Genomic DNA, 16,498 nt, shown 5'->3' with positions numbered 1-16,498 from the left:
TTAAAGCATTTGAACTACCATAGCACAGCCATAGTCCATGGTCCATGGTATAACATTTTACTAGTGTGAAGTTAGTAGCGTTTTAAATAACATTGGAATCAAAAACATCGTTATTACATAGGCGCATGTAATCGTAAATTCATTCATAAAACTTATATAAATAACTAATGCCCGCTATAATTAAAATTTAGGCAGAACGCTTAGTGCCTTTTTAGTTTGATATTTCTAAATTGTTTTTGAAACAAGCTACATTCCATATTTTTTTGTATGTAATGTGAAAGGAAGTTTATTTATATCTACAATATAAGTAATAGGGTTCAAAAATTAGAACGATGCTATTAGTAAGCTCGGCCCCTCAGATGGGTACTGGATATAAAAGGGAAATATTCATTTTATATCCTCAGTTTTGACATTCCGTTGGCGTCAAAATAAAAATCCGTGCACGTGTTACTAAATGTAGAATTCGAAAGTAAAATTTTTATTATTTACTTACCTAACTGTGAGGGTTTTGGTTTATTTACTTATATTCTTCTTTTTCTTCTTCTTCCTCTTTATGAGCAATTCTGCTTTTTCATTGGCGGATTAATATCTCTATGAAAGGTTGTCACTCCATCTTTTGCGCGGTCGACCGATACTTCTGTCGATTGGTGACTTATCTCTTGCTATTTTGACGACACGGGTTTCCTCCATTCTGCTTATGTGGTTATTCAATTCTTTTTTTCTATTTTATGTCCATTCATTTATACACTGTACGTTACATTTTCTTCTAATGTCTTCACTTCTCTTTCGATCTCTCAGCGTATTTCCTGTAATTCTTCTCAGTACTCTCATCTCTGCCGTTTCCAGAACCTTTGCGTTGTGGCTGTGTCAGGTCTTGTTTCTGAGGCATATGTCATTGTTGGTCTTACACTGGCTTTATAAATTCTTGATTTCATCTCAGTGTTAATGTGCATGTTTCGCCATATAGTATTATTAAGGCATCCTGCCATTCTATTTGCTTTTTGTACTTGATCTCTCACTTCTTTGTCCAGGTCTCCATAGCTAGACAGTGTAATTCCCAGGTATTTTATTTCCATTACTTGTTCAATACTGATGCCGTCAATTTCTATTTTACATCTGGTTTGTTCTTTACTGACTACTATTGTTTTAGTTTTCTGAGATGAGATTGTCATATTAAATTCTTTTGCTCTTATGTTAAATCTGTGGACCAGTCTTTGCAGACTATTTTCATCTTGGACTATCAATATTGCGTCGTCTGCGTAACAGAGTATTTAGATTTCTTTGTTTTCCATTCTGTATCCTCTTCCTTTGTTATACTGTTACTTATATTATTATTACTATTATTATCAAGCTATAAACCATACGGCTCTAACTCTTTCTAAAGAGATAATTCACTAATCCCAGATACCTGTGGTATCATAAATCTTGGTATGCTGAAAAATCTCCTTAGCTTGGCGATTTTCTCGTTATAAGTATTTAGCAGGCAGATTGTTGTATGATTATTATATGTATACTATACGGTAAATTTGTTTTGGACGACCTTAGCACTCTTACGATCTGAGACTGTGGATTAGCTCTAACCTGAACAGGACTCCATTTAAGACAGACTAGGTAACGAAGTTCTCATCCCCGAAACGGTGAATCCCAATGGCTAATAACGTCCTATGGATATATGGGACAATGGGAAAAGCGTGATTAAGGTATAACGAAATAAACACCCACGAATCAACTAAGAACATGATGTAATGGTAGCAGCATTTCATTAACTGTAGATTTTTGATTGAACATGACACATCCTCACACAAACACAAAATACACTGACACAGATGTACACCACCATATGTACACAAATAGTTTATCATACAGTTAGATTTATGCTGTGATCCCCAATCCCGAGGTATAACACCATCAGCCCATGGGATGCATCGCACAGTGAGAAGAAAAGTATTACTTAAGCGATGCTTCAAAGAACTGGCAAGCTCTGGAGGATTATAGCCTTGGCACAGTATGTGTATACTGCAGTATATACCTACTTGACAACAGAGAAGAAAAAAAGACTTTAGAAGTAGTCGTATTTGTATTGTAATCTATCGTTTGTAAAAACTTTATTTATCACTTATATATTTAGGGAACAATATGCACGTACCGTATTTGGTCATTCGTATTTTAAGATCCTGCCATGTATAAGTTCCTTCTATTATTTTATGCTCCTCCGCCTATGTTGCTACGTGAAAATAGCGGATATATAAAAGGTGACGAAAACTGGTTAGCTACCAAATACAGTAAAAGGCAATGCAAAGGTCGGTATGAAAAATAGATGTCTGAATTTGTTTATGTATTCTAGTTGTCAAAATAATGGGTTACTTGGTTTATTATATTTTTCCGACAATTTTGATTTTAGCCTTAATAAGAAAGTATCGTGAATCAAAATGGGGTAAATGTATAAATAACATCCAATTAGATGGAAAAACGGTCATTGTTACAGGTGCAAATTCGGGTATTGGTTTTGAAATCGCCAAGGAACTTGCCTCTAGAAAAGCACAAGTCATTCTAGCATGCAGAACTTTGAAAAAAGCTAAAGATAGTTGTTTATTAATTCAACAGAAAATTAATAACGTTATTGTCGTAAGTTTCAATATAGTATAATATAAATTAATCTAACCATATAAGGCATCTTTCTGAAATACCTACTTGACTTTACCTACTGTTTATCATGATTTATGTCGTAATTAAAGATAAATTACTCTTTAGCAGGAATGTAAATAAATAAATCAATTTTTAAAATAATTATAGTTTTTCAACTAATTATTAAGTGTATGAAAACATCTGACATAATTTTCTGCAATACTTAGTTTCTTTTATTTCATTTTATGCTATTAATATCACCTTTAGAATCTGTCCTTAAAGATTCAAATTTAACTAAATTTCCTTAATATCTGAAATACAGCAAATCAGATCAGAAGCCTTTCTTGAATATTTTTGGAATTCATTTTACTTTTAACTTTTATCTTACTTCATTTTTTATTTTACCCAACATTAATAGTTCTTTCCACTTTCTTGATAGTTTCAGTTAATTACCCTTACTTGTATTTTTGTGTTTGGTTTAGTTATGACATATCCATATTCCTATAATGTCTCATTGGCCCTATGCCTAGTTTCACATTGCTGTAAGATGAGATGAATAGAAACAGTTTTAAACTTTGAATAGAATAATTTATCATATCTAACATTATTATAAGATGTATGCATTTAAATCTTGCCGTGATTTATGGGTCTTAAATTTCTCTTAAAGACCTATCTCCATATCCATACTGTTTCTATTCACCTCATAGAGAGAGAGAGATGAATAGAAACATTTGATATATTTTTTAAAATGTTTCTAATCCAGAATTTGTGTGTGTAAAAACAACCAGTAATATTCAGGGGTAAATAGAAACACTATTCTGAATTAGTAAGAAATTTAATAAATAAAATTACTAATATCAAAGTGGTGAAAACAACAAAAAAATCCAAAATCGGAAAGACTTTACTGGAATATGGCTGGTTGATTTAGTAAATAGTAAACAAACTAAGATTGTCAATAAAACCAGTTTTGTCTTTCAAACAAGAAGTAGACTTTGAGAGTTTTGAGATATTAACAGGTAGCAGGAGTTTCCTGATGATCAACTGGTAAAAATGTAATATTAAAAAGCACTTATCTTCCTATAAAAAAATACTAATATAAGTATGGTCTTCAAGTTCAGTGTGTTGGGATATTTACATATGAAGTTTTTCACTTTTTTATGTTACAAATCAACTCTCTTTATTGAGTCTTTTAAGAACCTCCTCATTATGTACATAATCCATCCAGGGTTATTTTTTTGAAGAGTCTTTACTAAATCAACATTTCAAAGACTCCTAAGTATCTTTGTCTAAGTATTTATAGTTAACACCAAGTATCTATCCTCTGTTGGCAAATTCAAACAAAAATATAACTTCCAGACCATCTTTTACCACCTTTAGTCCAGACAAATTAATATATGCATTTAATATATTTTTTACAACCAAAAATGAGATGTTTTAACCAAATAATGCTTCAAATATAATGTGCAGAATAATTTTGAATTATGTTCCGCTAATGAACTTGCTTTTTTTTATCTTTAAAAGTAGAAAAAAGTTTCAATTATATTGCTTAATATTTCGTCTAAATATAATCGTCTAACAATTTTAACTGTACTAATGCCCAAGTATCAATTTTCAAGTTTTAAACTGATTGATTTACGATGAGTAATCTGGTTGTAAAAATACCAGCATGTGCCTTATCTAAAGGACTGGACTTGCAAATTTTTAGTTTAGTTGTATCTCTGCTACTAGCTTGTTTATAGATAGATGTGCATTGTGCATTGTTTAATTTTGAGTTGTGTTGAAATTTTGTTGTGAGTAGTTATAATAATTGTAGTATTTTTTGGTTCTTTGTTTTTTTTTAAACTGTCTATTTGTGTATAAAGAGAATGATTAGACCATGAGAAAAATCACCTACAGTTTTTCGTGCATGAGAGCAAGAGAACCCAAGTAGTAGTAGAGAAAGTGTAGTAGTCAACAATATTTTAAGTGTAAGTGATACAAAAAACAATGACACTGAGACTGTAACTGTAGAAAAGTTTTTAAGACTTCCAAAGAAAAGGATCGTTTTGAATGAACAATCTAAGAGAATTTGTATGAACGTTTACAAAAATCTTCAACATGATCCTGAAAATAGTTGTAAAGGCAATATTATAAGAAAAACAGCCTTTCTAACAGGAATTCCGTATTCTACCATCCGCGACATCATGAAAAGTGGTGTTAAAAAGAGAAAAACAAAATCGGATGCTGGAAAACCTAAACAAATTAATATCGTGACTGCTAAATGTTTAAGGAATTTGGTTTATGAGGAATACAAAAAAAATGTAATACCAACAATTGTTATTGCACCAAGCTTGTTGTGATGGGAAGAAGCTGCCCTAAAACCACTTTATGTAGACAGCTGAAAAAACTTGGGGTCAAATACAAAATCGTTGATAAACGGTTGGCTATTATGGAAAGTAAGAGGATAGTACACTGGCGTTTAGATTATTTAAAAAAAAATTCAAGAATATCGAGACCAACAACAGACTATATATTATTTAGATGAGACATGGTATGACAGGCATGATACCGCTAGTAAGGGTTGGACTGATGGTTCACTTAGGTGCCAGTTGAAAGGAGTACCTCCGAATAAAGGTTCTCGGGTGATTATTGTGCACTGTGGATCTGCAAATGGTTGGGTGCCAAATGGGTTAAAAATAGTTTTCCAAAATTTGACACGAAAGTGTTCGGTTTAATTCGATATGAACTATCAGAGGTTACAAGTGCCGACTGGAAAAAAGCAGTAAACCATGTAGTGAAAGTAGAAAATGAGTACAGAAGACTAGGACAATTATTTTCAAACAGTGGACAACTTATTATTAATCTGGTGGATAGTGATGATGATGAGAGCTCGCCTGTAGGAGAAATATTTTAGACAAAGTACGCTAATATGATGATTATTTCAGTTGAAACAATCAGTTTTTCATTATAAATTGCTAACTTTGTTTAAAACAATATTTTCTTAAATGTAAAATACTTTTCCACAGTTTCGTCTATGTACGTCATTGTTAAACGCTAATAGGGCTTTTCAACGCTTCTCATATGTTTCAGGCACTTGTGATATGTCGTATAAGTTTAATATATCTAGTTCATACGTTATTAGTATATAGTATATACCAATAACTATACATACCAAAGACGTATGAGGTAGATATATTAAAATTGTATGATGACATATCACAAGTGCCTGAAACAAATGAGAAGCGTTAAAAAGTCCTATAAAAGATGCCGTTGTATCACCTAGTACTTTTTTCGACAGGGTGGTAGAGTGATAATTTTTTTTACATTTCACTTTCAACCATTTAAAAAACAAAGAAATATAACGTTTTGTTTGGTTTTCCAAAATCAGAATTTCTGCTCTTTGACTATAATATACACATTATTGTTACACACATTGTTATTTTATGATATAATACTTGTATCAAAAAATTTGTGTCGGTGAAACAACCAATATCGCGAGACGTCCCTGGACATTGGTTACTCGAATTTCATAACATACAAATATTATCTGTTTGAATTTGCCGACGGACGAAATATCAATGGACTCGACTTTACTTTGAATGTTGAGGTTTCACAGCCATATAAGAGAACTGACTATAAAACTTTCACAATTGAAAAATCAACAGATTATATATACATCTGTCCATTTGATAACATTGTGTTGAAAGATAAGGATCTTATGAAGTGATAGGTATCTTAAACTGAATAGTCTGAATCTTCATCTATAGATGATTGGTAGGCAGATCTTTTGTTTACTCTATACCTATTTTTACAGGAAAATAGTCCACAGTTTGACCAGACCAAAAAATATCTTAGTATCATTAATTTTACCTTTTGTCAACTTTTTGGCATTTGCAACCCTACTATTACTATGCGTCTATATTCTTTGCTATTACTACTCATCCCATTTTATGGTATGTTTCGGATCAGTCACACGTTATAGGTCTCTTACTCAGTGGTTAAAAATATAGATTGCTCATTAAATAACAAAAAGCTGGTTTATATAGCTGTACAAATATATTCTAGAAAATAGCGGATGATTCTCGGAATTACTGCACTGGCCTGACAATCGATAACTCATGTAGAAGTTTCGAAATTTCCCCGAATGTATTAAATGTTACATGTTCGGATAACGTTCCAATAGTTTACATACTTCGGGAAATTGATTCCACTATCGTGCCTGTAGCTTACCTCGGTGTTTCGTATTTCGATAAACTAACTTGACGCTCGACTGTAATAGTGTGTTTCTCCGTTCGGTATGTAATATGTACATTTCATCTGCAGACCAAACAAGTTAGTAAAAAATAAGCATTTTTTCATCACAACTGTTTAGAAGGGTTTGACAGTTGAAATGTGTAGTATGAGATAGTACAAAAGATCTAGGGATTTATCAATTTTTTAGTGGAACTATTTTTAAATAAACAATCAAAACATCAAACTCATTATTTTGCTCTTAACTTAAAACTTATCTATTTAGAAGTTTAACGTCAAGTCAACTTTTTCAGAAAAACAGATATACAAAATGAGATATGCTTAATTAAAATCGGTTAATAAACAAAAAAGTTATTGCAAAATGAACAACAAAATTGCTGTTTGTTAATATTGCTAATAACGTTTTTATTATTTATTTAAATTTGTTTAAATGTGCCTGAACTTAAGGGTCTTATCGTGTTTAAATTGTAAACAAAAGATGGGCCAGATCAGTTGAATAGTTTTTGCAAAGTTTATAAGATTTTTTGAAAAATTAGCTAATTTCTATGGCCGCTCCAAATAATTTGACTAAATGGATCTCAATAATTCGGGACTTATTTTTTTGTATAAATAAACAAATTAAATTTCGCAAAAACTATTAAAACGATCTGGCCCATGTTTTGCACACAATTCAAACACGTTAGACCCTCAAGTTCAGGTACATTTAAACAAATTTTAATAAATAATAAGAAAAGTTATTAACAATATTCAAAAACAGCGATTTTGTAGTTCATTCTGCAACTACTTTTTTGTTTATTAACCGTTTTTAACTTAGCATATCTCATTTTGTGTATCTTTTTTTTTCTGAGTTTTCTGTTGACGTCAAATCTCTAAATAGACAAGTTTTTAAGTTATGAGCAAAATAATGAGTTTGACGTTTTGATTGTTTATTTAAAAATAGTTCCACTTAAAAATTGATGAATCCCTAGATGAGAGTCCTTTTGTAGTATATCATACTCCGCATTTCAACTGCTAAACCCGTCTATATACCTACAGTTGTGTCGAGTACAAATCTAACTTAGGTAATTGTTCTACTAATGGAGTTGCTTTGTTGATGTTTTTCGGCTTAATGAAATTGTTTTCTTTGTCATTAGTAGCTTTTCTAGTAACTAACCTCCTGATAAAGAAATATTTAATTGCTTATTTTTTGCAGGTGCCAATGGAATTAGATTTATCTTCATTAGAATCAATTAAGAGCTTTACAAACGAAGTGAAGAAAAACTTCAATGAAATTCACATTCTTATAAACAATGCTGGAGTACATCATCCTAACACAACAAGAGTAGAGACTAGTGATCATTTTGAAATTCATTTTGGAGTGAATTACTTAGGTCATTTCTATTTAACCAATCTTCTACTGGAACAACTATCCCTTCCTTCTGGAAAAAGTAGAGTTGTAGTCATAGCTTCTTCTTTACACGAAAGGGGAGAAATTCATCTGGATGATTTGAATAGTGAAAAAAATACTAGAAGAGCAAATCTTTATGCCAACTCTAAATTGGCAAATATTTATTTTGCACAAGAATTAGCCAATAGGATTAAGGAGAAAAATATTAATGTTTATGCTTGTTGTCCAGGATGGGTTTTCACTGGATTATTTAGGCACACAATTAGGTGGTATCACTTTTTTGTAGTTGCTCCTGTTGCTTTTTTCTTTATGAGGAGCCCCCAACAGGTAAGCATTTAGTTTTTAATATCTTTTCAGTTTATCTTTATTGAAAAATCTTTGAGATGAACTGTTTCGGCAGTTTATTGTCCATTTATCAATGAAGTCCTAATTATTTCTCAATTAAAATTTAACTTAAAATTAAATCTTATGTGTAGTTTTGATGAAATTTACCGCATTCCCGAATGTTGTAATTCTTTTTACATTGAAACACGGGAATATAGTATAAATATTCATTTCATTGAACCCAAGATAAACTTATTGTTATATAGTCAATGAAGAACCCGTCATTCAGTGGCGTAACCATACCAGCTGAGGCCCTGGGCAAATTCATTGGATGGGGTCTCAAGAAAAACCGTCACATTGTAATTTAATTTTAATAAATCACTGAGATAGTTACCCAACAGTAATAGTGTGTCCGTTTTAGTTAAATATATAATTTTTAAAAGCATAGGTATTACATATTTATATTAAAATAATAGTTTAATGTTAACAAGATATTTATTGATAAAATTCTTTTCTTCGCACTTTCTGTTCCGCAAAACTATCAATAATATCATCAAATTTATATAGAATAGTCAAGTTATGTAGAATGTTTTGTCTCATTAATAGGTTTTTATTAATTTTAGTTTCGAAAATGATCTTTTAGTACTAGCTGTAGTCACAGGTATTGTAACAAATAGCATTAATGTAGTACATACTTCAGGAAAGCTGCATGACATAAAATGATTCTTTATTATTAATAAATCGTCAAGTTCTTTAATTATTATAAGAAATAACATTAAGCATCATGAAACAAATAAAATTTGTAAAGTTAACATCCAAGCTACATCAGTGTCGGTCGAAGATTCACAATGCCCGATTATTCTATCTGCTGTTTACTGAATTTTACTGAATACTTTAAGATGCTCAGACACCGTTTCACTACTGCTGGAGATTATAATGCCAAAAATCACAAATGGAGTTCCAGAATCATAACCTCACGTGGACGAGAATTATTAAAAAGTATTAATGAGAATCATTTAATTCCTTTCTCTACTGGAGAGCCTACGTATTGACCTACTAGTAGACAAAAAATTCCTGATCTTATTGATTTCGCTATAGTAAAAGGAATATCACATACCTACCTCCAAATTTCTCCTTCATTTGACCTCTCATCAGATCATTCCCCTTTCTTCATATATCTACAAAGCCAAATTCATAACTGTCCTAAACATTTAACACTCTCTAATAAAAGAACACAGATGTGGAGTTGCTATGATCCTCAGTGAAAAGTAGCGAGATCAGTAACAGGCTTCGTTCCGATGTCCGAAAGAATTGTAATACTGCAGATATTGACAACCCATGGAAAAATGAACTTAATTCAGATTTATGCGCCAACTGCTGACAAAAATGAAGAAGAAATAGAAAGCTTTTATAGCGAAATTCAAAAAATATTACATCTCACAGCATCTAGAGATATAACAGTGATCATGGGTGATTTCAATGCAAAAATTGGCGAAGGAAAGTGCTACCCTAATGTAGCCATATGGACTTGGTGAACGAAACGACAGAGGAGATCGCCTAATAGAATTTTGCCAGGAGCATAATGTTATAGCCGCAAATACATTTTTTTAATTACCCAAGCGACGCCTTTATACATGGAAATCGCCAGCTGACAAAGACAACAAAATCGTCAGAAATCAAATTGATTACATCCTAATAAAACACAGATATCGAAACTCAATTCAGGCAGTAAAGGCATATCCAGGAGCAGACGTATCCTCTGATCACAGTCTTCTTATTGCTAGGTTTCAACTTCAACTAAAAAAGACGCAAAAGAGCCGCAACAACAATAAACTTAACATACAGAAACTAAAGTCAGAAGAAACAAAGGAAATCTGAAACACGAAATCGACACAAATCTAGATAGAAACCCAAGAAATAATTGCAACGTAGAACAGCAGTGGCAATTCTTCAAAACCTCTATATTGGAGCCAAGTAAGAAAGTACTTACAACAACCAAATGTAAGAAAAAAGAATGGATGACCGAGGAAATTCTAGAGTTGATGAATGAAAGGAGAAAAAACAAAACCATCAATACGATCCGCTATAAACAGCTTCAAAACCAAATAAGAAGAAAAATTAGGGAGGCTAAAGAAACCTACTTCTCTGAAAAATGTAAGTTACGAACAGTGAAGTACTGAGAAGAATAGGTAAAGAGAAGGAAGTTGAAATAACAATTAAAGAAAGAAAGCTACAGTATTTCGGACATGTGATGCGGGGCGAGAAGTATGGCATCCTGCGACTCATAATGCAAGGAAAGATAGATGGCAGAAGAAGCATCGGAAGAAGACGAATTTCATGGCTCAAGAACCTGAGAGAATGGTTTGGATGTAGCTCAAAACAACTTGTTAGAGCTACTGCCTCAAAAATTAAAATAGCTATGATGATTGCCAACCTCCGTAGCGGAGATGGTACCTGAAGAAGAAGAAGAAGAATAAAAGAACAAACTAACAGATATAGAGAATAAATAAAAACATCCATTAACCCAAACTTGCCTCTTAAAAGTGATAGCGACATATAAAATGCAGTTGCTCACGTAACTACAGTTATTCAGCAAGCTGCTTGGACGTCCACCCCAGAAATTAATTACAAACACAACTCCGAGTCTTATCCTGCACACATAAATACACCCATATTGGAAAAAAGGAAACTGCGAAAGAGGTATCACTAGGCATCCAAAAGATAAAGCAAATCTTAATAGAGCTTGCAGACTATTCAAAAGAAAACTGATCCAACATAAAGACAATGGAATCAACAAATATTTAATGAACCTCTCACCTGCAGATGATACAAACTATTCGATGTGGAAACTAACAAAAAAACTTAAACACAACGAACAAATGAATATGCCAATCAGGAAACAAAATGGCACTTGGGCTAAAACTGACATAGATAAAGCATATACTTTTGCAAATCATCTATGCGAGGTATTTCAACCGCATCAGAGGGAAGTCTCAGTTGAAGAAGAGCAAGCTATCCGTGAAGTCGTAAATGCACCATATCAAATGGTTCCACCTATGAAATCTATTAAGAAATATGAAATCAAGTTCCACAAGGAAGCACATTAAGTACCACCCTCTACTTAATATACACATCAGATCTCCCAACGACGACCAATACAACAATCGCTACATATACCGATGACACAGTTATCATGGCTTCAAATTCTACAGCAACTGAAGCATCCCAGGTATTACGAAATCACCTACTTAAACTAGAGAGCTGGCTTAAACTGTGGCGAGTCCAAGTTAACAGTTTAAAATCAAAACAAATAACGTTTATTGTGTCGCGCCACCAGTTTCTATAAACAACACTATAGTTAATAGTTAATACCACTACCAGTTAATAGTTAATACCGTGGTTAAATACTTAGGAATCCATTTGGATAGCAAAGGTAATTGGGGCATCCACATCTGGAAGAAACGCCTTCAACATAGCTTAATCTACAGGAAAATGTATTGGTACATGAGTCGAAAATCAAATCTTAGACTGGAGAATAAATTCTGATATATAAATGTATTTTAAAACCGGTATGGCAATATGCGGCACAAATCTGGGGTAAAGCAAGTAATACCAACATACAAAAACTTCAACGATTCCAATCGAAAGTACTGCGCCAGATCTGTAATGCCCCTTGGTATATTACGAACCATAGATTACATTACGATTTACAGTTACCAACAGTTAGCGAAGCAAAATCTGCTGTAAACTCTATATACAAGACCAGACTATCCTGCCATCCAAATCCGCTGGCCACGGATCTGCTCAACATTTCACACGTAAGAAGATTAAAACGACCAACCCTTTGGACCTCTAGTAAATTTGGAGATACGGAACATAGTGTCATGGTGCGGTGAAATAACAAGTTTTTATTCTGGTGTTTTCTAAATCTTTTCTTGATTTTTTTTTAGTCTTGTAATACTCATATGTGTGTAAGAGTTAAAAAAAAAGACTTTTCTATTTGATCACTGAAGGTGAACCGAAAACTGAGAATTTCTCTGGCAAATGATTCAGATATGTTTTTTTTATATTTCAATTTCATTCATTGGAAGAAAACACTCATAAATTTTCCGGATCTTTAAAAAGGTTCATCTTTGAAAAGTTCGTCAAAATGGTATTTCACCTTCCTCTAATAAATTTTAGAAAACCCAGGGTTGATGAACTACTTTTCTGTTACACTATTTCAGAGAGAGCTTCAGAGAGTTCGCAGAAATCCAAAAATATTTTTTTATATTCTTTTTGCTCAAAGCTATAAAAAAACCCTATTATTATCACGTCTAGCATGTAAAAATAAAATTAACACTTTCTGGCAAATCATTCGGTTGAATTTATGGTTTACTGTAATTAAATTATTTAAGTCTGAAATTAGTTTTGTACTGAGGAAGGTTGCTCTATAGTCAGTTATACTAATAAAGAGCAAATTAATGTTTCATAACATTTACACGCTTAGTTAACATAAATGTTGATCAAGTAATATCCAATTATTAAATATTTTTGGAGTGAAAACGGAATATATAGTTTTGAACTGAATAAACGATAAGTAAGAGGAGAACTGTGGGAAACGGTACCTTCTACCGAAACCAAAATATATTTAGAGACAAACAGATAAGACGAATCACGAAAATGAAAATACAAAACGACTATATGACATATTTTACGCCTCAAAAACAAGCACATTAATAGCAAGAGAGGAAGAAAAACTAAATATTCTTGAAAGAAAAATAATAAGAAATATTTTGGAACTAAGATAATAAACGAAAACATATCAATGTCTTGATGAATCATGAAATCAATATATGGATGAAAAACGAGAACATAGAGCAATAAAAACAAAGAATAATATCATCATCAGGCCGCATTAACTTTTTGGTTTACAATTGGTTGTGTGACTTGGTTTTTGTCCACAATGTTTCTCCATTCTTTTCTCTTTTTATAAATGGATTTCCATTCTCTTACCCATATCTTCCTAAGCTCCTCTATTATCCGATCCCTATTTTCGTTTTGGATCTTCCTCGTGGTCGACCTGAAACTTGTCTCCAGTTGATGATTTTCTTGATAACTATTTCTGGATATCTCCTTTCTAGATGCCCTATCCATCTGAGGCTTTGTACCTTATATCTAGATGCCTCTTACATCTGGTCTTATTAGACTGTAAAATTCTTGCTTAGAATCTATGAAGAGGATGTGTAAGTCAATATCATGTTCATAATCTTTCTCAATTAACTGTGTGATTATTTGTATTGCATGTATTGTTGACCTTATCTCTTAAAATCTCTGCTAGTAGTCTTCTATTTTAAATCATGAATGTGTTGCCTGTGTGAGTCCATTTCAAATAAGTAAAAAGAAATAAAATAAGACTTACTCACAATCAATTTAATGTTACCACCAAAACGACCGGTTTCGCTTCTACACTTTGCTAAGCATCTTCAGGTCTAACGGTACCAGGTAAATTAAATGCTGAAATTACAAAGCCCACATTAGGGTGCTGTCTTATAAAGATAACAATTACAGTAATTATGTCAATATTACAAGTCTGTGATTATTAATATGAATAAAATTGATGAAGCAGACAAAGTAAAAACCCACAAATTGATATAAGATAATCTATTGCATTGAAATAAATTAGTAAATAAACAAAATACTACTTGCATGCCTGTACAAGAATTATTAATTAATGATTCGTGAAACATAGTTCAAACTATCCTGGATTGCTGGTGATGGGTGATCATTTGTTTTATTGTAACTGTTTGATAGTTAGCGAGGAAGTTCTTGAGGGGGGAGAGATTAACAAATGAAATAGAAATAAGGTATTATGTAATTGTTTGTTAAATGAAAGTGATGATAGACAATTAGGGACAAACAGAACACAATTAAAAAGGCAAAACAGACATTAAATTAAAAAAAAAGGGGCACTTATTGGTACTACATCACTTGTTAGGAGAGGAACTGGTAAAAACTTAGTTTTTTGTTGTCTACTAGAATTTAAGAGGTAAATTTGAGAAGCTATTGTAGGTCAACAATTATTGTATATGTAGGATAATACTTATTTTAATTTATTTACACTAACACTAAAAATACAACCAATTAATTTATAATTTATTTATTACTTGACGATACAATATTTTAGACTGATTTTAAAGTCTAAGTTGTTCTTCATATATAGTCCGCCTTTGGTTCTAGCTTTCGGGGGAATCTTCTCGATGAAAAAACTCATCAAGACTCGTCATGATATCAGAACCGGGTACATACTTGGAATCTTGACCCGTCGATAGTAGATTCTACGATTCTAGACTCGACAGAGCTGTTCGGTCAGATTACTCGTGGTGCCAGGCCGTGGGAAACTTGCTTCGAGAATCATCTAATCTAGACGTCATAACACTTCCTATTGCCGTGCTATATCCTATTGTTTTGTCTGCTGCTATCAAAATGTGGCTTTTTATTTCTTGTCACGTTTCTCCTATATTGTTAAGGTTTGAATTTTTTAAATTTGCTTCCTACTCTTAAGGATCATTTTTATGAATAATGTGCGGGTCTAGTTTTCCTATATTCCAATTTTTTCTTTTAATATATTTCTTTGCGTCTTTAATTATTTTCATGTCAATATTTTGTATTACTAGCAAGCGGTTAGAATCCTCATTTACACCTTGATACGACCTGACATCTTGAATTGTTCTTCTCTACTTTTTTGAAATCAAAATAAGGTCTATTTGATTATTTTCAGTTAATCCTGATATTACGCATGTTATCTTTTTCATATAGCTCTTCGAGTTCTTCAAAGAATAATTTATAGTGGAAATATCATGAGTAAAGAAAAGACAAACCCGGAAAGATTAATAATGTAAGGGAAATGATCAGGATGAAGAGCGAGAAGAAGATCATAGTTCAAGAGGATTTGAAAAAAACTGGAGTTACAAAACAACGCTTTTCCAGAAAATATCATAAAACTTTTGAGTCTTGTTTAAATATGTAATATACTCTCCAAGTTGTCAACATAATGTAGGTGGTTTCGGTTAAATCGCAATAGAATACAATTACATAATTTTGATTGTTCTCAATGTAAGATAATAAGTCAGAAGATATTAATTTTTTTTAATGTACTAAATGATTTTTTTTGCATTTTGTTTTTAACACATATGTGTATTTTTTAGGGTGCCCAAACTCCAATTTTTTGTGCCACAGACCCTGAGTTGGAGTCTGAGACAGGTCTTTTATATAGAGATTGCAAACATTATAACAGTAAAGTGATTTTTTATGAAAATATTTCAAAAAAACTTTGGTCTGAAACTGAAAGCATGATCAACAAAGCTATTGGTCAAACAGAATAGAAAATGACATAAAATATCTGTTTAGCGAATGATATTGCTATCATATAGTTGTTAAAGTTATTAGTTATTTATTAATAAAGTGTTAGTTAAATTGTTCTTTCGTTTCTTCTTCTTCCCCCTCGGCTTTTTTTTTCAGGGGTCGCTGTTCCTTACTCTTCTTCGCCACTCATTTCTGTCTATTGCCTCTATCGTGTCTTCTTCACCAAACCTTTCTCTCTTAAGTCCTCTGCCACCCAGTCCTTCCATCTTCTCCTAGGTTTTCCTCTACCTCTAGTCCTCTTCCCGTCTAGTCTTACCCAACATCAACCGTAACATTTTCATTTCAGCTAACTCCATCTTCTTTTCCTTAATCTTGTTTACAGGATTCACCCTTCACCGCCGGACACCAACTCAGGTCTCACGGCACTCTTGTATATCTTTCCTTTCAACAATTCCCTGATTTTTCGATCTCTACCGTGTACCCCGCTTATTGGCTTCCAATTAAACCAACTAGTGTGTATCCGTTTTCACATTTTCTGTTATGTAGATCCAAGGTATTTAAATTCTCCTACTTGTCCTAGTTTTTCTC

At 32.4% G+C, this 16,498-nt stretch overlaps 1 protein-coding gene across 2 annotated transcripts; it reads left to right on the top strand.

The window, feature by feature from the left end:
• The first annotated feature begins 2,284 nt into the window (after positions 1–2,284).
• Positions 2,285–16,026, top strand: LOC140435963 (retinol dehydrogenase 11-like). Of its 2 annotated transcripts, none has more exons than XM_072524675.1 (3): positions 2,285–2,625; positions 8,048–8,569; positions 8,833–8,949. In XM_072524675.1, the coding sequence occupies exons 1-3, from the start codon at positions 2,356–2,358 to the stop codon at positions 8,932–8,934; spliced, it is 894 nt and encodes a 297-aa protein (XP_072380776.1). In that variant the 5' UTR covers positions 2,285–2,355; the 3' UTR covers positions 8,935–8,949. The 2 variants fall into 2 exon arrangements, with proteins under 2 accessions (XP_072380776.1, XP_072380775.1); XM_072524674.1 differs by lacking the exon at positions 8,833–8,949 and adding an exon at positions 15,754–16,026 and having other exon boundaries at positions 2,288–2,625.
• Positions 16,027–16,498: the final 472 nt, after the last annotated feature.

This window comes from Diabrotica undecimpunctata, chromosome 3 (assembly GCF_040954645.1).
Source record: "Diabrotica undecimpunctata isolate CICGRU chromosome 3, icDiaUnde3, whole genome shotgun sequence".
NCBI classification, from domain to species: Eukaryota; Metazoa; Arthropoda; class Insecta; order Coleoptera; family Chrysomelidae; genus Diabrotica; species Diabrotica undecimpunctata.
This window is presented reverse-complemented; position numbering and strand designations above follow the sequence as displayed.

Coding starts and splice junctions, on each gene's coding strand:
- LOC140435963 (XM_072524674.1), top strand. CDS start 2,356: ATGGGTTACTTGGTTTATTATATTTTTCCGACAATTTTGATTTTAGCC. Junction 2,626..8,047: donor AAATTAATAACGTTATTGTC/GTAAGTTTCAAT, acceptor TATTTTTTGCAG/GTGCCAATGGAATTAGATTT. Junction 8,570..15,753: donor TTATGAGGAGCCCCCAACAG/GTAAGCATTTAG, acceptor TGTATTTTTTAG/GGTGCCCAAACTCCAATTTT.